Below are 25,299 nucleotides of genomic sequence, written 5' to 3' on the forward strand. Positions count from 1 at the left end.
CTCAAAGAAAAAGAAATAAATGATGTTCGAAAAAACTGCTCATATTGCCCCGAATGTTTTTTTTTTTTTAATTTCATCATTTCAGAATGATGATGTTTGACTGTTGGAATGTTCTTAAAAAAATACATCTTCTTGCACAGAGTATTTGAAAATACTAATAACTTTCAAGCGTAGTATCAAAATAATTAAATTTTTAGATTGTATGAGATTATTTTGCGATAAAAAATAGGGTGCTCATATCACCCCATCAGTAAAAAATCGACTCGAAAAATTACAAATTTTGAAAAATCAATCATTCATCCTCCTCCTTTCTGGCGTTACGTCCCCACTGGGACAGAGCCTGCTTCTCAGCTTAGTGTTCTTATGAGCACACTTCCACAGTTATTAACTGAGAGCTTACTATGCCAATGACCATTTTTGCATGCGTATATCGTGTGGCAGGTACGATGATACTTTATGCCCTGGGAAGTCGAGAAAATTTCCAACCCGAAAAGATCCTCGACCGATGGGATTCGAACCCATGACCCTCAGCTTGGTCTTGCTGAATAGCTGCGCGTTTACCGCTACGGCTATCTGGGCCCCTCAATCATTCATCCGTGATCTTTATAAGACAAAGGAAATCATGCGGATCTAGTGTATTCATCTAAAAAGTGTTGGAAATCATGCAAACATTCGAAAAACTTATAATATTTTCGACTTTTCCTTAAGGTGGCCAAACTGCCCCACTTTCCCCTACTTATGTTATATTGTTCATTGGGACGCCTTAACAAATGTTAAAGCTGAAAGAAATCGTGAATATAACTGTTTTTTTTTTCGAATTTATTGTTCAAAACGATAAACTTTTCACTTGCTCCACTTTTGGGAAAAGTGAAAAGTAAGGAGACGTTTTTCAAAAACGTAATAACGTGTATTTTTTTCTTTAATTCTTCAGAAAATTTCAGCATGCTTATATTTGGTGGGAGTCAAGTTAAACAATATACACGACCTCATTTGTTTCAACTTAAAGTCTCTAGAATTTGAAGAAGCTCAACTATGCGAATTCCATTGCCCCACGGTACCTTAGTCTAGTTCACAGCGTGTAGGATAAAACGACCTTGCAGGACTTAAAATAGCTGGTAACGACTCAGAATGGCCTAAAACGTCTGAAAAGAGCTCAAACTGGTTTTAAATGGCTTAAAGTGGATTTAAGTGGTTAAAAATGGCTTAATGGTTCGAAATGACTGGCTTATAATGGCCTAAAACGCATTTTTAGCTTAAAGCAGCTTCAAATAGCTTAAAACGACCAAAAACGGCTGTAAATGGCTTTACCGTAATAATGACCATAAATTTACCTATTTTTAACATAGTAAGTCTCAAAAGGCCTACCCCTACAGAAACATTGAGAAACAAGATAGCGTGCCGATCCATGATTCATTTTTTTGTATAGACGTGTTTCCGTGTTGCCAAAATCGAATCGAATCGTTGCACTAAAGCTGTAGCCCCTGTAGATCTGGGAGGGAGAAACCTATAGAAAATTTCTGTACGTCATAGTAAACCGGGATTCCCCTGTCACGAACTGTCACTGTGAGCCCAGATCTCAAACATTGGACTAACATGGAAAAAGCGCGTAACTGATCAAAACACATTTTCGCATTTCATCAAAAGTGACAAAAATCGAATGAAAATCAATTCATGCACACAATGCAAGTAATGTCACGTGAGCACCTTTCAATCTGATTGAATATAAAGCATTGAAAACGCATCGTTTTACTTTTTGCAATGAAAATTAATGTTTGGTGCATAGAAAACTGTGGCCCTTTTTCCATGTTTGTCAGGAAAGATCGAAAGTACACAACAAAAGAAAACTACCGATTTTCCCCAAGCCTGCCTTGATTGTTGTTGGCAAGCTGGAGTTATCTTGCAGTTCAAACAAACGTTGATCTATAATTAGTATGTAGTATCTGTGCCTCCCTAGATAGTTATAGCTGTAGCCTAGATACCTAGATAGTTATAGCTGTAGGATCTTAGTAGTCCATGCTGTATGTAACTTGACAAGGGACTTTAATAAATGATCATTAATAAGTATACAACCAAGCAATAAAGTCTCGTCATTACAATAGCTCGCCTAACGGGAGCCCAATGAAAACGAAGTATTTTTCAACAACGTACGAAATTCCACTGTATACCTATAGTTTTTATCTTGGTTCATTTGTTGCCTAAAAACACTCGGTTATCAAAGGCCTATTGCATTCAGTACCGCAATGATAATTATCCTTGTGATAATTATCGCGATAAGCTAAGAGCTTGAGCTTGATTTGCCGCCCGTAGTTGCTACTCCTGTATCGCAAAATCAGTTGCACCTACACAAGGAACCTACCAGATGACTGGTTGAGATTAACAGACACCCTCAGTGAATAAGTACTGGTGATCTTCTATTTTTAGGCAACAATGGCGCCTGCCACGTCACAATGCAGATCAATGAGGGGAAGGGGAAGGAGTTGAAGATGCATTCAAGTGGCTCCAACGGTAGACCGTATATATCGCTGCGTCTACGCCAGTTCATGCGGGAAGGGGGAAGGGGTGGTAATTTTGATGGCAAAAAAGCTTGCTTGGTTTCGTTAGCAGATTGCCTATGTGTCAGGCGTATGGAAAGGCGTGCGCAGGGAAACGGTTTATTTCTGCCTGTCTCGGGTTCTAGCAAAAGCTATGAAGCTAGGGGCAACGAATTGAGACTTGCTTGAAAATGCCTATTTTCGTATCATTTCCGCGATAATTTCGTTCACCACACATAATAACACAAAATTTCAATAAGAGCACGTGAATTTTTATATTACTATTGTTAAAAGCTTCAAAACACGTTGAACTAGCGGGTAAAATAAATCAAAATTGAATTGTTGAAAACTAATATGTACTACAGAACAACACAAAACACTGAAGAATAAATAGTTACAACAGACGGAAAACGAACGAAGAAAACTAAAAACTGTAAGTTAACCCTAAATTTGTTAAAATGTAAAATCTAATAAACTATTTTTTGTTACTCCGCCAAAAACGAATTCGTCTAGAGAGGTTTTTCGAAGTCTAACCGTCCGTCCCGTAACAATCTTCCAGAGTTTTTATCTCCGGTTATCTCCGGGAACATCAATAGATGTCGACCGAGTCGGCCGCATATCGGTACTGTATTCTCTGCGAGCAGCGCAGCCGCTAGCCTATGATTGAGTGTGCCAGATGTCACAATCGATACCATAATTCATGCGCCGGTATCCAAGATGGTACGTCGGCTACATCTTAAAATGGCTTAAAAAGTCTTAACCTTTGCGTTCCTAACCTATGTTTATAACCAAATTTTCGTGATCTTTTGGTTTTAATTTCCATAATTTTCAGCCGATTTAAATTTCTCTATATTGATGACTTTGGAAAGTAGGATGGGCAGTGTGTTGCGATGGCCCAAGCCATCGGGATCGTTTTCGTCGCGCAATCGCTGCTTTTTTTTCGTTCGTGGCTCGGTTCACGCTTCTTTTGATGGGCAGTGTTTTGCGAAGGCCCAAGCTATCGGCATTTCGCGCGTTTTGCTGGCCAGTGATTCGCGAAACCCAAGCTGAAGATGATTTGTGGCTGCTCAGTCAAGGATGAAGAATAAATTGGTGAGCTCGTTCTGTGCTTTTATTTCATATCTGTTAAATATGTAAAAAAAAAGACAATTTACACCGTCTTCAGCCAAAGGCTGCTCAGACTGGACGATCACTAACATTAGGCAACGGACAACACGGAACACCCAGTAGCCCAGTGATGAATTTTTCGTTTGACGAAAAGTTTCCACCGACCGGAGCGGGAATCGAACCCACACCCCATGACACAATACGCCTAAACGACTGACGCCGCTAACCGCAAGGCCTCGAAGCCCACATTTTCATCGTTACAACGGTGGGAATGTTATGTGAATATGATTATTCATCAAACTATGAATGGTTCGTCACTGTGAGTGTTGGCATAAGAGTGTTCTGAAATGGTCCAATCAATCGAGTTTATTTTTCTCTTCTTTTCAAATGAGTAAAATACGATAATATACGCTTTCTCCTGACAGCAGAAGGAATGTTGCGTTTATGTATTGTTCAATAAACTTTGAATAGTTCGCCACTTCAAGTGTCGGCATTAATTTTCTTCCACTTGGAAATTTTTCATATTCACGAAAAATATTATATTTAGGTAGCTGGATCCTATTCTTGGCACTTTTGATTCACTTCTGCAGTGGAGTTTTTTGTAAGCTACTGAGCTCATATTTGGCTACAACATGCGCCGTATTAAAGTGCTTCTTATTGCAAAGTTTCAGACAATTCGGCCGAGAATAACCCACCATGCCAAAGTGAATCATGGAAGTGCCCAAGTAGCTTTGCACCCTATAAGCATTTATAAGCATGTTTATATCTCACACATAATCCTTCATCATGATATAATCGCTCATCAAAATGAATCCTGTGACCCAACGAACCTCACCATTAACAAACATCCCTTCTCGTAACCTTTGTGGAGATGCAGAGGCAAACATGGTCTCCAAATAGCAAAGGTTACACACTAACATTCTTTTCCCCCATCCCACCTGACTGCAAGGACGTGGCCGGTGCCGTTGTTGACCCTGCATAAATAGAGGCACTGAATTATGCACACTGAAGAAGGTTATGGCCAATCCCATTCGAATTTCTAGGTGATTCTAGCAACCATAGATATGTGCAGTCAGTCTAAGCTAAGCTGATGACTTTGGAAAGTAGGATGCTGAGATTTATCATCAGGGTACTTACCATGCTAGAAAAAGTTGAACATGTCGTAATCGGCGGACCCCGATTCGGTAGGTGCCCTGACGAACTTGTGACTCTCCATTGCGATGACAATTCTGAATTCGGAAAATTTCTTAGCAACTCTTCAAAAAAAGTGAAATTTTTTAAACAACTCTTTGAAGACACGTTACAGTGAAACCTCCACGAATCGATATCTGAAGGGACCATCGACTCATGGAAATATCGAGTCATGGAAACAAATGCCTTGGAAAGCTGCTTGAGGGGACCATCCTAGTAACCATGACATTTTGCTTTTAGTATGGTTCCATGAGTCGATATCGAGTCATGGAACATCGTCTCATGGAGGTTTCACTGTACCTTCAAAACGAAAGTAGTTCCGAGCGATCTCAGATTATGCCTTCTCAATTTCGGGGGATACCCGATGCTGCTGCTGCTTCTGCTAGCACCCAATCGCTACGCCGACCGAAACAAGAATGGGTTGCGCGAGCAATCGCACCACTTTTCTGCTCTTCTTCGCTGCTGTCGGGGAAATCTCAACCCGATTCCAATAGTGACCCGTTCGCTTTGCCGTCCGTGATACGAATGAAGTGTCACTGTTTTATTCCATTGCTTTGTTCGTTGGCAGGGAAACCTCAACGCGATTTGTGCCGCTGCTATTCACGTTCTTGAGCAGAATAAGCCACACCTCTTTTACAACGATGTGGAAGAATTCGCAAAACGGCCAGACCCTACTGTATGGGATATGTGAATCAGATATTTTTAAACAATACTACTAATTTAAAAGCAAGTTTTTTTAACAGTTTTATTGTTCATATCGTTCTTTATTCTCTAAAGAACAGGCAAGAAAAGTGACTTATTTCTTCAAGGATATATGAACGTAATGACCAATAAATACTTTAACATTTAAGACTCTTTACAATTGACATATAAGACTATAATCTCACGTAAAAGACAGGATAAAGGATTAAACGCAATAGCATGACTAAAAATGACACTTAAGTGACAAATTATTCTAAATCATTTTGACTAGACAGTATTAGGAATGTCACTACTATTTCAAACAAATTTCGATGGAGCTGCTGATTTTTACAATGCTTCCTTTACCTTGTCACATGAAAAAAACAGTGTTCATGTGGGCGCCTGAGTATTGGTCCTGGCAGAGGGGAAAATTTTCAAAAGTCAGACAGAGGGTTCAGCCTTGACAAGTAAAACTGTCAGGCAACTCCAACTGAACAAAATATAAAACAAAAAAAAAATAGGTCAGGGACACAAAGGTTGAAATGACCTTAAATGGTTAGATATGGCTTGAAATGGTTGAAAATGAAGGTTTAAATATCTTGAAACGGAAGGGTATAAAACAACTAAAACAGGCTTAAATTAACTTGAAACGACTAAAAACGTTTTTTTTCTGTTTCTGTTCGGGATGAACAACTGCGACCGTTTTTCTATGATCTTTTGTGGTATATCATCGTATAATCGTGTTCTAAGTTTAGTTCATGTGGTTCTACTCCTTTACTTTTGAGAGATAATGAAATAGTCGTTTTTAATACAATTATCATTCTTGGCCAATTTGCATAAGGCCTCTTTAGAAAAAAGATACCGTTATTTATACCTTTTGGAGAAAACAGTTTGTCACCATTAAACTCTCAATAGCGCGCCCCTCATTCAGGTTCGGCCACTAAGCTGGTTGAATGATACTGATTTTGACCATGCATCGGTACTACAGCATATCAAATTATTGCTTCTACTTTTACTTATAAGGCTCAAATTCGTTTTTTGTAACTGTGAAAAGGTTTCATTGCATTAGACATTTAGATTCCTTGAAACAAAAAGCTTATTCTAGAAGGTGATTCGGAATCGTTTATCTCCTAGATATCGAAAGATAAGCACTTGAACTCGGAAAGAACTTGTCTCATAATTTGAAACCATCCTCAGATGCTAATTGAGACATTTTTCCACATCGACCTTTCCATCATCTATGACAAATACGTGGGTCTTAATATACTCTTATACTCTTCCGACCGTAACTTATAAGTATTAACAAGAAAAGATACAACAAGAGTACAATATGGTAGGTCTTACGCTTACGGTTAAATGATTTGATTACATTCTGGACTTACTACCGGTTCCGATTCCTTAGACATTTTTTAACGATATTTTCATCCCAGGGCTAGGTTCTTTTCGTCACCAACAGCTTTCCTTCCCTTTCTAAGAAAGTCGTCTTTATAACTCTTACGTCATAAGTGACTATCCCGGAGATGGTATTCGATTCCAGATCCTTGTCATGAGAGGCATGTGTTCTATCCCCTACACAAGATCCATCTCCTTTCCTTGGACATAGCCATATCTTGGTTGTTTCTAGATCGATTTTGATATATGGCGCATTATTGACCCTTCAGGAATCCCTCTAATTGCTCAATGTGCAGTCATACTTTGAAGTTTTATCTGACTTCCTTGCTGAAATTATGTATTAATGTTACTGCATAATACGTGCTTTTGAAAATTCGGATTATCACTGGTATCCAATGGCCATAACTCATCTCTGTGGGTGCATCGCGAAACTATATTAGTTTACTCGTTAAGTAATATTTGACAAAGTTGCTTTTCACTGCTCAGCAAGTAATTAATTTTGAACAATTCACAGATCATTTGCAACCGCGCCAAAAGTAAAAACGACACGCCAGAAATTCGCAAGGCCATAGCAGATCTGCTGCAGGAGCGGTTTTTCGTGCCGGTTATCCGGGCCGTGGACAACAGCACGCCGCCGGTCGTGGGAGAACCGTTCACATTCACGAACCCACCGAATCTGGAAGCCAAAGACCGCTTCAGTCCGAAGCTGGAAATCAAAGCCTACGCCGGACCAATGGACAAAGAGAAGGCACATGTTTTCTGCAAACGGTGGAAGACACCGCCGAGGTTGATCCCCTCGCCGAAGTTTATCTCGCCGGTGAAGGCACTGAGTTCGAGTAAGATTCCGGTGTCCACGTTGGGGGCACTCAGTCCGCTGTCGTCGACTCCGATAGGGAAGAAAGCCGGCGGTCGGAGAGCTCTGTTTCCCAATAGGTCTTTCGAGTTGGATGCGGACGAGCACGATAAAAGTAATTCGTTGAATAACAATTTCGAAATCGATGTCGTCAAAGAGGACGTGGATCAGGAAGCACTGGAGGAGCAGCGACAACTGGACGAGAAAAATGGAAACAGTTTAAAGCCGACACCAAAAATTATCAACATGCGAGCGAGCCCAATAAAGAGAGGAATCGATGGATTCCTGTTCCGGAAGTACCGTGAAAGACTACAGAACTCGTTTGCCACTATCTACGACGATGATGATGACGACATCGACGGAGCGATGAATGACAGTCGAGAACTGGAGAACGTGGCAGAGAGATCCATGGGAAACGGTGAGGCAAACTACAGCTATTTCTGCGATGAAAACAACTCGATCTACGAGGGTACGAATATCACGGAATCACCGTCGTTCAAAGAACGGAAACTGCGACTGACTGACACGGAGAAAGGGCTTGAGATTATTGGGCGTAACTTGGCCCAGGATCACGACGTCGGTTGGAACGAATACTGGAACTTTTTGGGAACCTTCGCCGACCTGAGAAGCAATGAAGGCTTACAACTCCTAGAAGACTACCTCCGAAAGCGCCAACTCCAGCTAGATTTTAACGAACAGGAAGCACTCCTAAAAGCATCCCGTCTTCCGGTGGCCGTCAAAACCCCGATCCCCACGCTAGAAAAACCAAACGACAGCCTCGGTTCGATCTGCGACGCCCTGGACAAGATGTCCCTGGCCGAAGCGCTGAAAGCCTCGCCACAGATAACTGCCGCCAACTTCCGTAAGCGCTTGGGCAATCAACAACCGGCTACTACTCCCGCACCCGAACCGATCCGCTCGAGGATCACCAACCCGTACCTGTGCCTGCACAACTCGCTGCAGGTCTTTGCCAAGCGGTTCGTCAAGAACCTGGACGCGAGCAGCAGCAGCACCATGACGCTGGACTTTGGGGCGTTCTTCCAGCAGGCCGTGGTGGACTGCGTCCGGAAGCTCAACACCATGGTGGACAACTACCGGAAGGATGCCGCGTTCGGGTCGATCGACTTTAGCAAGGTGCACTCGCGGTACGCGCAGCTGATCGTGATCACGATCGAGCAGCAGCGGGACACGGCACAGGGGGTGGTAAGTATCGGGGTGTTCTTCGGAAAAGTCTGACTCGCTTCAGGCAAGTTGTTGCATTAGAAAACAGATAGTTATTTAGGAAGGTTAGTCATTCCTTCAGGAAAAATCATTAGCCCTTCAAGAAAGATCATGAGCCCTTCAGGAAAGTTATTATATTCTTCAGAAAAGTTTGGCAATCCTTCAGGAAGACTAATCAGTCCTTCAGGCAAGTTAATCCACCCTTAGAGTAAGTTTGTTCTTTAAAAGTTAGCTCATCAGTACTTTGGGAAATTGAAGTATTATTAGCCCTTCAGAAAAGTTAGTCAATTCTTCAAAATAGTTTGACAGTCATTCAGGATGATCAGTCAGTCCTCTAAAAATGTAAGTCACCTCTATTGATCAGCAATGTCCTTCAGAAGAGTCTAATTACTTCAGGCAAGTTGTTGCTTCAGGAAAGATAGGCTATTCTTAAAGAAAGCTAGTTAATGCTTCAAGAACGCTCACTAGCCCTTCAAGAAACATCGTTTACCCCTTCAAGAAAGTTAATCAATTCTTCAGAAACGTTTGACAGTCCTTCAGGCAAGGTAATCCTTTGGGGTAGTCCTTCAGAAAAGTTAGGTCATCAGTACTTTGGGAAAATTGATCGGTCCTTCAGGAAAGTTAGGCCTTAAGAGAAGTTGATTAACTCTTCAAGAAAGATCATTAGTACCCCAGAAAATTTCATTTTCACCAAAGTTGCCATTTTCGCATTCGTATATCGTTTGGCAGGTACGATGATACTCTATGCTCAGGGAAGTTAAGCAAATTTCGATTCCGAAAAGATCCGGGCTCGACCGGGACTCGAACCCACCTTCAGTATGGCTCTAACTCTCTCTAATTATTCGGCTAAGGAAGGCTCCGCCCTTCAGAAATGACTCAGACTGAAAAGCTAGTCCTTCAGAGCAGATAGTCCTACAAAAAAGTTCATCAGTCCAATTTTGCTGGCATTCTGCAAGCCTAAATGTCTTTTTCCTCATAAATCGGCGTGCCGAAAATCACTATGCGGTCCTTCGGAAAAGTTAGTCAGTTCTCCAGGAATGTTAGCCAGTCCTTCAGAATAGTTAGTCTGTCCTTGAGAAAAGTTAGCTTGTCCTTAAAGATTGATCTCAGAAAGTTATGCTTTTTTTTTCAGAAAAGTTAGTCCTTCAGAAAAGTCAAATTAACCTTTTCTCCCCTTCTTCAGATTCACCGACTGAAAGTCCTGCTGGACAAAAGCCGGGAGCTCAACTCGGCCAGTCGCTATCCGGACATGCACGATAGTCTGATGTGCCTCCAGAACTTCCTCGATTTCTACATCTACAAAAAGGCCGAACTGATGCGTGGAAATAATCAGACGAACTCCTCCGACCAGGAGGACACTTCTGCACAAGATTCCTCACCACACCAAACGGAGGACAGCTGCAGTCGGACGTGGCGCGAAGATCCACTGGTGCACAGTTGCAACTGTCGGATCGACGGAGTCTACGCCAAGAAGGGCAGCCTGGAACGGTTGAACAAACGGCGCGAGCAACGGAAATTAGCGGCCGCGGCAGCCAATAGCAGCAGTAGCATTGCGGCAACAATGCTGAGCAGAACCATTTCTAGTCTGGGACGTTCGATGACAGCAGCGCCGACGACGACGCCGACGTCGACGGAGCTAGGGAACTTCGAAACGTATCGGAATCCCGCGGCGACGGCTCTTGGCGGGGCGTCCGACGAGGAGGATGACGAATACTTTGTAAGTAGTAATCGGACAGGGTTGGTAGCAGGTCTTTTCTTAGACTTGGTCACTATTATTATGCAAGTCTCTAAAAAGTCTCGATTATTAGTTGAAGGCCTCTCAAGTCAAGTCCCTTTTTGAACCAAAATCATTCCTAGAGACTCCAGTGAAACGTCCAGAGACTTCTACATGAATACTTCACAGGTTATCAATTTGTGTGATTTGTGCTAACGTAAGAACAACACGACATTCACGAAACGCGACGCGAGACAAGACATAACACTTATAGTTTTTACTGTCGTTATATATACTTCACAGGCTCATCTGAAATTTATTCTCTGATTCATCGAGGAAAAGCCTCATGAATTCTTCTTGTTATTTTTTCTGGAACAGTTTCAAAGACTTTTTCAGGCACTCCTCCAGAAATTCTCTGAAGAATTTCCTCACACATTTTCCCAGAAATTCCACCAGCGCTTACACTGAGAATTTTCACAGAAACGGTACCGGTGTTTCTTTTACAGATTTCTGCACTTATTCTTTCACCAGTTTCTCCAGTTGTTACTCTTTCTCCATCAGACCTCTTAAAGATTTCTACAGGAGCTCTGACAAAAAAATCCATAAAACCCAACACGAATTCCTCTAGGAATTTCTACGGAGATTTAGCCAACTGTTTTCATTCTTTATGGAACTCAGCTTTTTTACCCAGGAATTGTTCCAAAAACTGTTCCAGAAAATATATTGAAATCATTAGGATTTCTTCAAGAAATTCAGCCAGGAAAATCTCATGTACTTCGTTACCTAGAAAAGCATTTCAGCATTTCATACTGGGATTGTTCCTGCAGTGCTTTCAAGCATTTCTCGATTAAGTTTCTCTTCGGTCATTTCTTCATAAATTTCTATCTTAGCAATTTATATTATACACTACCCACCATAAGTATGGAATCGTTGCAATACTGAGTATTGCAGCACTTTTAAGTTTAGCATCACCCAAAATCCAGTGATAATTTTTTTTTCAACAAAAATAATAAATCGCAGGGGCTCAAAGACGTATTTTTTAAGATGACCTCAAAAATTCATTGATCTAGCACTTCAGAATCATGAGATAATATTCATTTTAGGTGATGCTAAACTTTTTAAGGTGCTGCAATATTCAGTATGAGTGTTGCAATACGCGATTCCATACTTATGGTGGGTACACTATATACACTATATCTACAAAATCGTACAAGACATCCTCAAGAGTCTAGAAGTTCTTTCATAGATCTCTCCACGAGTTCATCATTAATGTCTACAGAGGTTTTATTAGAGATTACTACAGGATTTTGTTTAGAATATCCGCCATGCCATCACCGCATCAAGGTAGGCAACACCAGCCTACTGAAGTCTGCCGTATTTTACACCAGTGTTAATGAATATTCGCTTCTTTATGCACATGACATAACTCGTGATTTATGTGTGTTTTCTAGTTCCCCGACGAGTAAGGTCCATAGTACTTCACTTTCGAAAACACCGAAGGTCGCTTTCAACGTCTATGCTTTGTGCCCGTAGAGAGCTACCAAAAATATCAATGTTTTATGCAGGGTGAATTTTGTTTCCGTTTGTAAGTTTCGGTACCTAAGTTGATTACCATAAAAGACCCTATTCGCAGCCAACATACGTCTTTTCACTTCACGAAAAACGTCATTGTCACATGTCACAAGTTTTCCAAGATTAGCAAATTCTTCAACAACTTCAAACACACCTCAATCAAATACTATCTCAGTATCAACGTCAATAGGCCGGTCTCTATTTCCTCATGCAACCATGCACTTTGCTTTTCGCCAAATGTCGGTTCCTCGAACGCACAGAGGTCTAGTTTTTCAAAAAAGCTGTCCAACACAAAATGCTTAAACTTGATTTGAGGTTTTAAAAACAAAGTCAAATATTCATCTGCAAAATCAGAACGCAAACGAGAATTCAAAAAAAAAAACATAAATTTGGCATTGTCGGACAAAAAACAGCTACACATTTCCACCAGAACCCGTGCCAATTTGAGTTTCGATATACCTTATTTTGGTCGATCCCGAGTTCTTGTCTATATACGGCATCCCTGGTTACATTTTTTTTTTTCAAGTGTTGTTAACCTTATTATACTAAAAGTTACTGTTGTAGGTACACTCCAACCTCTTTTTAAGACCGTTTTTTTTACCGACGGTTCTTTTTCCGACCACTTTTTTACGACCGGAATTCAGATTAACGACCGTTTTTATAAATGACCATAATCTTAAAAAGTTATCAAAATAGAGGATCATGATGTTCAGCAAAATTGTTCAGTAGTTCAAGGGCTAACGGATATCTCTGTTTTCCGGATAGCTCAGGATCCTGACCTCTTAGAAAGATGGCGCCTTCGGCAAAGTTGTTCAGTAGCTCAAGGATTATCATTATAAAAGTTACGAGATTCATAATTCTGCCACCAGGCGGCGCTAGTGAGCATGAAACTTTTGTATTGGGTTATCTTAGGATCCTAGCCACTTAGAAAGATGTCACCTTCGGCAAAGTTGTTCAGTAGCTCAAGGACTATCATTATAAAAGCTTTGAGATTTAAAATTTTGCCACCAGGCGGCGCTAGTGAGCATAAAACTTTTGTTCTGGGTTATCTTTGGATCCTGACCACTTAGAAAGATGTCGCATTTGGCAGAGTTGTTCAGTAGCTCAAGGACTATCATTATAAAAGCTATGAGATTCAAAATTCCGCCACCAGGCGGCGCTAGTGAGCATAGAACTTTTGTTTTGTGTTTTGCGCTAGTGAGCATAGGAGCCTCGCTAGCGCCGCCTGGTGGTAAAATTTCGAATCTCATAACTTTCATAATGATAGTCTTTGAGCTGATAAGCAACTTTGTCGAAGACGCCACCTTCTGAATAGTCATAATCCAGAGCTATCCGCAAAACAATAATTATATGCTCACGAGCGCCGCCTGGTGACGGAATTTTGGATCTCATAGCTTCTATAAAGATAGCGCTTGAGCTACCGAACAACTTTGCCGAAGACGCCATCTTTCTGAATAGCCATAATCGAGAGCTATCCGAAAAACAAAAATTATGTGCTCACTAGCGCCGCCTGAAGGCGGAAATTCAAATCTAATAGCTTTTATAATGATAGTCCTTGAGCTACTGAACAACTCTGCCGAAAACGTTATCGTTCTAAGTGGTCAGGATCCGGAGTTATCCGCAAAACAAAAGTTCTATGCTCACTAGCGCCGCCTGGTGACAAAATTTCGAATCTCATAGCTTCCATAATGATAGTCCTTGAGCTACTGAACAACTTTGTCGAAGACGCCAACTTTCTATGTGGTCAGGATCCTGAGCTATCCGGAAAACAAAAATTCTATGCTCACTAGCGCCGCCTGGTGGAAAAATCTCGAATCTCTTGGCTAGAATAATGATAGTCCTTGAGCTACTGAATAACTTTGTCGAAGACGCCATCTTTCTAAGTGATCAGGATCCTGATATATACGCAAAACAATAGTTGCATGCACACTTGTACTGCCTGGTGGCGCAATTTCAGCAGTGTTGCCAGCTACGAAAAAAAATTTGAACCCTTCATGAAAAACTGGATTACAGCTGAAGAGTATTGCTTTGTTGCTAAGCATTATATTTTTCTGTTCCGCTCAAGTTTGATGGTTTTGATCTTTACTTTATTCTTCTTAAACAGTGTTGTTAGCCACATGAACATTTGTGATTCGGCCGACTGTATGGCACGCAACACTTCCTTCAACTTTGGTGAATATTCGGTATCGTTATCTTTAATTTTTTTTGGTATTTGCATATCACACCCCCATAAAATTGGCTCTTTTGATAACAATCGAGCAGTGTTGCCATCTATTACTAAAATATTAAAACTTGAACGGCCATTTTGGAAAGTTCTCAACCCATGCTTCAATTTTGCCGAATATGTCGAATCAGTATTTCCGCATCTAGACGTTGCATTTTTCAAAACATAATTATTACCCAGATTTTTTTTACGACCCCCCGATAACGGTCGTAAAAAGAGGTTGGGGTGTATGTCAAACAATCAAAGAACAGTTTCTTTATGCTGTACAAATCGCTCTCCGCCACTTCTCGCGGAGATAACGTGCTCAAATGGGCTCTCAAAATTATTGAATCGAATGAAGAAGGTTTTCTTCTGTCTAATAAGTTTGCCCAAAAGTTAGGTTAGTTTTTAGAAAAAATTGAAAGGCTGCTAATGTATGTACAACAGCGTTTTTTTTTTAAATTTTGCTCTACGAGAACCAAAAAATTGTAAAATGCAAATCTTCAATCCTAAATCATATTCAAATTAACTTTCTATGGCTAAAAATAGTAAAATATTGAGTAGAGCAGAGCAGAACAAAACAGAGCAGAACAGAGCAGAGCAGAGTAGAACAGAACAAAATAGAGTAAAGCAGAACAGAATAGAGAATATTACAGTATGGAATAGAGAAAATAATACAATCAAATAGAAAATAAAACAGAATAGAGAATAGAATAGAATAGATAATAGAATAGAGAATAGAATAGAGAATAGAATAGAGAATAGATTAGAGAATAGAATCGAGAATAGAATAGAGAATAGAATAGAGAATAGAATAGAGAATAGAATAGAGAATAGAATAGAGAATAGAATAGAGAATAGAATAGAGAATAGAATAGAGAATAGAATAGAGAATAGAATAGAGAATAGAATAGAGAATATAATAAAGAACAGAATAGAGAATAGAATAGAAAATAGAATGGAGAATAGAATGGAGAATAGAATAGATAATATAATAGAGAATAGAATAGAATAGATAATAGAACATAATATAGAATAGAAAAGAGAATAAAATAGAATAGTGAATAGATCAAAATAATTACATAATTGAATAAAGAATATAATACAATAGACAACAGAATAGAAAATAATAGACTAAAATTAATAGAATAGAATTAATGGTCTATATTTAATGTCTCCCTTTTTAGAGGCAAGAAGAGGTACTCCAGGTTGGTAAATGCTGGGTATGGCGTATCATTGGTACCTTGCGTACCTGAAGGAATAAAATAGACCCCTCTGTGTGCTCCTTAGCTTTCTGCTCAGCAACTCTTATCCCTGCCTCCTCGCGGTTCTGGTCGGGGTACCAGTTACCTCAAGGATTATCGGGTAGCCAACCCCGGTGGGGGCTTTGGTCGTATGCTGGCAGGAAGTGCGGGGTTTGCTTCTGCAAACCTGGAGCGTCTGTACTCCATGTTAGGAGCGGCTCACAACAGCGTCTGTCCCCCATGTCCGGGGGGGCTGATCATCGTCCGAGTGCCACACAAGGACTCTAAGCTAAACTGTGCACTATGGCCCTCCGAACATTTAGGGGGAGTGGTCCTCCGGAAATCAAGGGGGTTGGTGTCAGGCTCTGCAAGCCAGCCGTAAAAAATCAAGCAACGAATAATCAACGAGACAATGCAAACCGGGATAATCGGCGAAGACCACTGCGACGTGAAGAGATCAGCGGTTGGAAGCTCGGTACGTGGATCTGTAAATCTCTCAACTTCATCGGGAGCACACGAATACTCGGCGATGTACTGAAGGACCGCTGATTTGGCATCGTAGCGTTGCAAAAAATGTGTTGGAAGGGATCAATGGTGTAAATGTTTAGAGCAGTAATCCTCAGCCCTGTTTTTCGGCCATTTTTTATTTATGAGGTTGGCCAGAAGGAGGAGTTTAGACCGACTATTGGAAAGATCAGCATCCATGGGCTGGCGAACGAAAACGGCTTACGATCAATTGATTTCGCCGCCTCCAAGAATATGGCCATTCGTTGCACCTACTCCCGTATCGGTACACCCGGATATCACCACAGCAGACAGAATCGCAAATCGACTTCTCCGACATTATGGACGTCAGGACGTGGCGGACCTAATCGACTCTGGCCACTATCTGGTGATGGTTAAACTGCGCCCAAAACTCTCCATCGTTAACAACGTACAGTACTGATGGCCGCCCCGCTATGACCTAGAGCGGCTTAAGCAACCGGATGGCGCAACTGCATACGCACAGCACCTCGAGGCTGCATTACCGGAAGAGGGTGAGTTGAAGCCCCTCTTGAGGACTGCTGGAGAACAGTAAAAGCAGCTATCCACAATGCATCTGAGAGCAACGTCGGATACGAAGTTAACGAAACGATTGGTTCGACGAGGAATGTAGGCAGATTCTGGAGGAGAAGAATGCAGCGCGGGCGGTCGTGCTGCAGTAAGGGACCCAGCAGAACGTGAATCGTTATAGCCGGAAAAGGCAAAGGCAGACACGACTCTTTCGAAAAAAAAAAACGCCGCGTGGAGGAGACGGAGTGCAGAAGACGGAAAAGCTGTGCCAGTCTCAAGAAACACGTAAGTTCTATCAGAAGCTCAACGTATCTCACAACGGCTTCGTGCCGCGAGCCGAGATGTGCAGGGATAAGGATGGGAGCATCTTGACGGACAAGCATGAGGGGATCGAAAGGTGGAAGCAGCTCTTCGACGAACACCTGCATGGCGCTGAGAGCACACACAATGAAGGTTGGGACAATGGAGAAAATGCCTTCGTTTGTACTGCGGATGATGGAAACCAACTAGCCCCCACTTTGATGGAGGTTAAGGATGCCATTCACCAGGTCAAGAACAATAAAGCTGCTGGTAAGGATGGTATCGGAGCTGAACTCATAAAGATGGGCTCGGAGAGGCTGGCCATTTGTTTGCACCGGCTGACAGACACAATCTGGGAAACAGAACAGCTACCGGAGGAGAGGAAGGAAGGTGTAATATGTCCCATCTACAAGAAAGGCGACAAGTTAGATTGTGAGAACTTTCGAGTGATCACCATTCTAAATGCTTCTTACAAAGTTCTATCCTAGATCATCTTCCGTCGTCTATCACCTGTAGTAAACGAGTTTGTAGGAAGTTATTAAGCCGGTTTCGTTCTAGGCCAATCGACAACGGATCAGTTCTTTACTGTACGACTAGAGTGTCCATTTCCCGGCCATTTCGCTCGTCCCGGGATTCGGGATAAAAACCTATGCCTGTCCCGGGAAATCCCGGGATCCCGGGAAATCCCGGGATCCCGGGATTTATAAAATTTTCAATCAAACTAGCATTTTGGTTGAAATGGAAGTACAAATTTAACAATACATTTCTTTTCAATGAAATTAACAGATAATGAAACTTTTCAAAATAATATGTCAATTAAAGCAAATCACATTTCACATAAGACTTTCTTATTCTGATAAAATAATCTAACAAAAATCAAAACTGATATGATTTTTTTCGAATTCTCTATAACACTTATGAATGGAAGTATGGTAAAAACTTAAGTCATAATTCTAAAGCAATTTGTTTGAATTTGAAAAGTCATAAAAACTTTAGAACAAAAGAAACGATTAAAGATCATTGAAAAAATTGTAGACCATGTTAAAAGTTAATTTCTGAAAATTATTGACTGAAGTTTATTGCCGTGAATTGCAAGTCAGTCCTATCTGCGTTTTGATCGAAATTGAGTTGATATCAGTTTTCAATATATCTTTTAATGATCTTTCAGCTGCACTAAAAATCATTTTTGTTCAGCTAAATTAGAAAAAAAAAAACACCAAGATGAATTGTCCTATAATGAAAAGTAAACGCATGTCAGTTCCACTGCAGATTTTTGCATCGTGTAACATAAAAATTAATCGTTATTTGGTCATCTTAATATTTTGTTGGAAAGGCAACGAAGTGAAAAGCAAATTATTAAAGTTTCATTAAGACCGAAACATGTTCCAATCTCCTGGAATTTTTGAATATGTGTATGGAAAACAAGATTGAGAACTTCTCAGTCAATTTTTTCAATGCGTACTTTTTTAGATGGTACTGACTTGCGATTTGCGGCAGAGTTCTGTTTGATCTTTCGACCTTGACGCTTGCTTTTGCCGGAGCGAGCGACGAGGGCAGGATCAAACATGTCGCGCGTCGATCTCGTAAGTGAAAAAGTGGCGTGATCGGGGAGTTCGGTTGGAGTAAGTTAAAATGTGCCGCGATCGGTTCGTTCTTTTTGATCTTTCGACGACCTTGACGCTTGCTCCTGGGCAGTGCGTCAAGAAAGCCCGAGCTGTCGTCCGTGTTTTTTTCGGGTCGCGCGCCTATTTTTTTTTTTTTTCTGAGTGCTAGCCGAGCAAACGAGTGAAGCTGAAAGTGGATTGTGGCTGCTCAGTCAAGGATAACGGATCAATTGGTGAGCTCGTTTCATGCTACTATTTCTAATCTATAAAATATGTATGACTGCACATTTAATCGTTACAATGGTGGGATGTAAATATGATGTTTCAACAAACTATGGATGGTTCGTCACTGTGAGTGTCGACACAAACTCTGATTCATGATTTATTTATGTTTAACATTTTTTTTTCAGAACACCCCTTATATACCTTCATTTTTGTAATTAAAAAAACTTTGAATGGTTCGACACTACAAGTGTAGACTTGCGAAAGGTTCACTTTATTCAACAAACTTTGGATGGTTCGCCACTGTAAGTGTCGGCATAAGAAAAGGAGTGTTCTATGATGTCCCAACCAATTGAGTCTTTTGTTTCTTTTCAAATGAGTAAAATATAATAACACATGCTTTCGTACTGACAGCTGTAGGAATGTTACATTTAGGTATTTGTCAACAAACTTTGAATGGTTCGTCACCTCAAGTGTCGGCATAATTTTCCTCTACATAGAAATTATATGAACAATTATATTTACGTATAAGCATGTATATATCTCACAAATCATTGTTTATCATGGTCTAATCGCTTATCAAAGTGAATCCTTTGACTCAACGATCCTCCCCATTAACAAACATCCCTCCCAGTAACCTTTGTGGAGATGCAGAGGCAAACACGGTCTCCAAATAGCAAAGGTTACACACTAACATTCCTTCCCTCAATCCCACCTGACTGCAAGGACGTGGCCGGCGCCGTTATTGACCTTGTATAAATAGAGGCACTGAATTATGCACACTGAAGAAGATTATGGCCAATCCCAGCTGAACTTCTAGTTGATTCTTTGTGCATTTTCACTGACTTCGGTCAATCACGGAATAGCAACCATTGATATGTGTAGTCAGTCTAAGCTACGCTAAGCTAAGCTAAGGTACTGACTTGCGATTTGCGGCAGTTTACTTTCAAATTTGTTATCTCTGCATATGATTATAAAATCTATTTTATTTATTTATTTATTTATTTATTTATTTATTTATTTCATGTCGTCAATCAGAAGTAGACCATTTTGTTACAATTTTACACTTAATATTATATAGTTTGAAAACGTTATTTTCTTAATCTAGTTCGAATTTTGATATGACATAAATTTTTGTTTTAGTTCCGATTTCGTCATAGTAAAGTCAATGGTTTCGCAATGTTTATTGTAAACAGACATTATTTGATTTAAAGGCTCAAATTAGGCATAATTTGTGCGGTGATAGTTTGTATAAAAAATACTACGACTTCGCAGTTGTCTTGAAGGAGCATAAAAATTTAATTTTGATAAAAGTGTCATCGAGTCAATACGATGCGAAACTATATCGTTTACAAACGGGACCATTGCAAATTCGCGACGTTTCTTCAATGTTTGAATATTAATGAGCATGCATCGTGCTTCATAAGATGGTAGAGGTAACCTTGTCCAACCTAATCTTCGAAGTGCGAACAACAGAAATTGTTTTTGAACTGATTCTATACGATTTTCATGGGTTGATGAAAATTGTGACCAAACTATGCTACAGTATTCTAAAATTGAACGCACATAGGTTATGTATATTGTTTTTATAGTGTATGGATCGTGAAAATTATAGCTAAATCGTTTTATAAATGCTAACATCTTGTTTGCCTTGTTGATAATTGTATTATAGTGATCTATAAAAGTAACTTTGGAATCTAAAATCACTCCTAAATCTCTTATTCTTACGCATTTTTCTACTAGTTGATTCCCTAGGTAGACTGTTGTGTTAGGTATACTACGCTTTCTGCTAAAGGATATTGAATTACATTTTTTCACGTTCAATTGAAGAAGGCTTTTATTGCACTATTTGTAAAACATATCAATTTCATTTTGAAAAGTATGTATATCTTCATCGTTTACTATTTCAAGAAACAGTTTCATGTCATCAGCATATATGAGAGCTTTCACTTTTTTCAGAATGAAGGAAATGTCGTTAACGCACTTTGGCTTATCAGGTGGCCAATAATCAAAAAAGTGATGTGCCCCAAATTTCAATTCTTGTTCGCCATTTCATTGTAAACATGTCTGCTAAGAAATCCCCAAAATATTAGGGCATGATTTGCATTGCACACTCAGATATGAGGTGCCAAAGTTGAGCCTATGAAGAAAAACTTGTTTTTATTAACAAAAACTATGGTTTATTCAAATAAATATAACTTTTTTTCTATAATACTTACGTAAAATGTTTTTACACCATTTGAAAGCTTACAAAAAAGGCTTCCTAGAAACAATAAAAAAATAACAAAAAGCTTCAAAATAGTGGCTTTTATGATGTTTTTTTTTTGTAAAGCAGTTAAAAAATCGAATAAGCTTATAGTTAACACATCGAGTACTTTTTTGTCCCAAGTTGCCCCAGGCTTAAATTCAGTTCCAAGGGTTCTTTGAGTGGTAAACTAAAGGATCGTGAAGAGTTTAGCTGCACAAATTTGCACTTTTTTAATTAAGGGCTTTTTGAATTTTTTCAATATTTTTAACCATTTTCTATTGAAAACGGCTAAAAACTAATTCAGAAAATGATTTAATGACGCTAAATCATTCAAATCATCATTTCTATGTATGTTTTAACATTTATAATGATTTGCACAACGTTAATCGCATAAATGGCATATATGCATTATAAGTAACAAAGTTTAATATTTCGCTATAGGCCCTATTCAAAAGTTAGTCTCGAAAACTTGTTTTTGAAAATAAAACATCAAATTTGTATCATAAAACTCATAAATACGATATGAGATGGAAAAAATATTTTTGGCCGCCAGTCTGTATGGAAACCGCCCATAGTGTAACGTATAAAATAAAGAATAATGGCCCTAAATGAGACCCTTGAGGAACTCCCGATGTAACTTTAATTGGAATAGATTTTACTCCTTTGTATCTAACTATTTGTTGACGATTAGTAAGATAAGACTCTACCCATTTAAGAAGGTCCGGTTGAAATCCTATTTTTTCTAACTTGAAAAGCAACATTGGTATGTCAATGCGATCGAAAGCTTTACTGAAATCTGTATAGAGAGCTTCCACGTGATTACCATTATCCATGGCTGTCAAAGAATAATGAATGAACTCCAGCAAGTTTGTGCATGTTGAGCGTCCCTTAAAAAAACCATGCTGAGTATGAGTTATTCTGTTTTTAACCATATCGAATAAAATTTTATTTATTATTGCCTCGAAAATCTTTGGAATACATGAGATAATGGCTATCCCACGATAATTACGTATGTCAGATTTTTTGCCACTTTTAAAGATCGGCACTAAAAATGAGCTTTTCCATGTTTCAGGGAAACTACCTGATTGCAGAGACATATTGCAGAGCCAAAATAGCGGAGATGCAAGTTCGATTGATAACATTTTCAAAAATACAGGTGGAATCCCGTCAGGTCCAGCACCTTTGGAGACATCTAGACTTTTTAGTGCATCTACAATATCATGTACTTTGATTTGATTGACGCAAATGCCATTTGGGATTTCCGGAAGAAATGAGAAATATTCACGATCTCGATTATTTTCCGAATAAGTAGTGTAAACGTCTTGAAAAAATGTTGCAAACAGATTGCAGCTTTCTTCAGGGTTCACACCAATTTTATCATCAAGGTGCATTTCAGATGGAAAGTTGTTAGATTTGGTTTTAGTTTTAACGTAATTAAAGAAATTTTTACGACATGATTTCAATTCACGCTCAGTTTGTTCATTATACTCTTCAAATGCGGTATCAATGGCAAGATTTAATAGATCGCAAATATTCAAATAGTTAATTAAATTTGCATCAATTTTACATTTGTTGTATATTTTATGTGCCTTTTGCTTACGATTCTTTAAATTTTTGATTTCTCTACTAAACCATATAGGATACTTTGAGTTATGATTCCTTCTTCTTTTTATTAAGGGTATATCGTCGTGTATTATGTCGTTTAAAATTTTGTAAAACATTTTAACGGCAGATTCAACATTTTCTTCGTTTCTTAACACATTTTGCCAACTTAGGGCCCTATTTTATAAGTCGAGTCGATCATAAACGACTCGACTGAAGTCCCTGTCGACCAAAAACTTCGCTCGACTTGGCTCTGTCACTCGAGTTTATCGACAGTTGTCACTCTATGTGACTGGATTACTATGGGAGTCGACGGGTGACGTCTGAAATATGCATGCTTACTTTGATCGACAATGACTTCAGACGAGTCACGTGAATTCGCTCGCATTACAAAATAGACCCCTTACTTGATTGATTTTCTGTCTTATATTGTCATAATTTGCTGAACGATAATCATGAACTTCTTCAAAGTCGCAATCTTTAGGTCTGTTATTTCCATGCACGAATAAAGAAAACTCAATAGCTGTATGAAAAAGTTCGTTTTTCCATAAGGGAGTCAATGATTCTACCACACAGAAATCTTCATCAGTATTGGTCATTAAGAGATCTAAATAACAGTTCTGCTGATTTTTAACGTGGTTAATATGGTTTAGGCCTAGACTTGCCGATGTATCACATATAAATTGCAAAGCCTCATTTTCTCCAAATATTAGCAGGATGCTCTCGTTGTCGACGTCTGGGAAGAAATCGGCTAATGTGGAAAAGAGAAGCATTAAAACTTTGCAACTAGACAAATAAATATGCGTTTCTTACTTGGTAAATTGATCTTTTCATGAAAATAATTACACGATTATTCTCCTTTTCATTATGCTCTTCTACTTTATCAAATAAGGTTGATAATGAGGAAAAATGTAATTGTGTTCCATTGAAATTTAGTGATTATCATCAAATTCTACGTACATAAGTTTCGGGAATCCCGGGAATCTCGGGATTCCCGGGATGTCAGAAATAAAATCCCGGGAAACGGGAAATCCCGAAATTTGTCAAATCCCGGGATTTTTTGTCCCGGGATGGACACTCTATGTACGACAAATCCTCCAATAATGTCGTCAATACCAGGTCCCAACGCATCACCTTTCCATCGATTTCAAGGCGGCATACGACAGTATCGACTGCATAGAGCTATGAAATATCATGGACGAGAACAGCTTTCCCGGGAAGCTCACGAGACTGATAAGAGCGACGATGGAGGGTGTGCAAAATTGTGTAAAGGTTTCAGGCGAACATTCCAGTTCGTTTGGATCCCGCCGGGGACTACGACAAGCTGATGGACTTCCGTGCCTGTTAATCAATATTTCGCTACAAGGTGTTATGTGGAGAGCCGGGCTTAACAACCGGGGTACGATTTTTACGAGATCCAGTCAATTTGTTTGCTTCGCGGATGATATGGACACCCGCCTGAAATTCGAGGCAACGAAAGTTGGATTGGCGGTGAATGCGACCAAGACAAAGTACATGCTAGCTTGTAGGGTCGAGCGCGACAGGGTAGCAGTGTAACGATAGACGGGGATACGTTCGAGGTGGTCGACGAGTTCGTCTACCTAGGATCCTTGCTGACGGCTGACAATAACGTTAGCCGTGAAATAAGGAAACACATCATCAGTGGAAGTCGGGCCTACTATGGCCTCCACAAGAGCTGCTGTCAAAAAATATTCACACCCGTACCAAATGTACCATGTACAAAACGCTTATAGGCCGGTAGTCCTCTACGGACATGAAACGTGGACGATGCTCGAGGAGGACTTGCAAGCATTTGGAGTCTTTGAATGCCGGGTGCTTAGGACGATCTTTGACGGTGTGTGGCGGCGAAGGGTGAACCACGAGCTCGCCCAACTCAACAACTCTGCAAAGATGATGTTCGCTTCGGATCCAGTTGGTACAAGAAGGCGTGGAGCGCAGCGAGCTAAGTGGGCGGATCAAGTGCGCAGCGATTGTGGCGTGAAATTGTTGATTCAGTGTGTTATCTGTTTAGATGTTAACTAAATAAATGAACAAATGGAGAGCTTCTCCATTGACCTGGATACAGTAAATTTGTTATACAGTAAATTTTTTATACAGTAAATTTGAAAGTGCGTCTCCTAGCCACTATCCGTATGTGGCTGAAAGCTCGTCTGTGATCGGAACACTAGATTTCGAACCATCCAGCGCTGCACGTATTAGCCTAATTAGTTTCAGCGGAAAACCATGTTCTGACATTATCTACCACAGGTCATTTCTTCTTACTGAATTATATGCTGTCAATAAGTGTTTTTTCCAGGCATTAATAATTATAAATACAATAATTTCTTATAACTGTTCTTGACAATTGACAGACATCCCCAAAAAAATCGTGGATAATAACTACTGAAAGAATCTTGGAGAATCCCTTAAGTTATCCTTAGAGAAATTCCTGATTGAAAACTCGAAGCTACGACAATTATTTATTAGAGAAGACCTAAGAAAAAGGTCAAAGTATCTCTGGAGAAATTACAGCTTGTATTTTTGAAACACTTTCTATACGA

The 25,299-nt window shown here is 39.8% G+C and overlaps 1 protein-coding gene across 1 annotated transcript in view; it reads left to right on the plus strand.

The window, feature by feature from the left end:
• Window positions 1-25,299, plus strand: part of LOC5576059 — a 40,390-nt gene that overhangs the window by 13,380 nt on the left and 1,711 nt on the right. Inside the window, exons 4-5 of the mRNA XM_021856854.1 lie at window positions 7,417-8,958; window positions 10,160-10,693. Coding sequence (XP_021712546.1) covers window positions 7,417-8,958; window positions 10,160-10,693 — 2,076 coding nt within the window. The remainder of the gene's footprint in view (window positions 1-7,416; window positions 8,959-10,159; window positions 10,694-25,299) is intronic.

Source organism: Aedes aegypti, chromosome 1, assembly GCF_002204515.2.
Source record: "Aedes aegypti strain LVP_AGWG chromosome 1, AaegL5.0 Primary Assembly, whole genome shotgun sequence".
NCBI classification, from domain to species: Eukaryota; Metazoa; Arthropoda; class Insecta; order Diptera; family Culicidae; genus Aedes; species Aedes aegypti.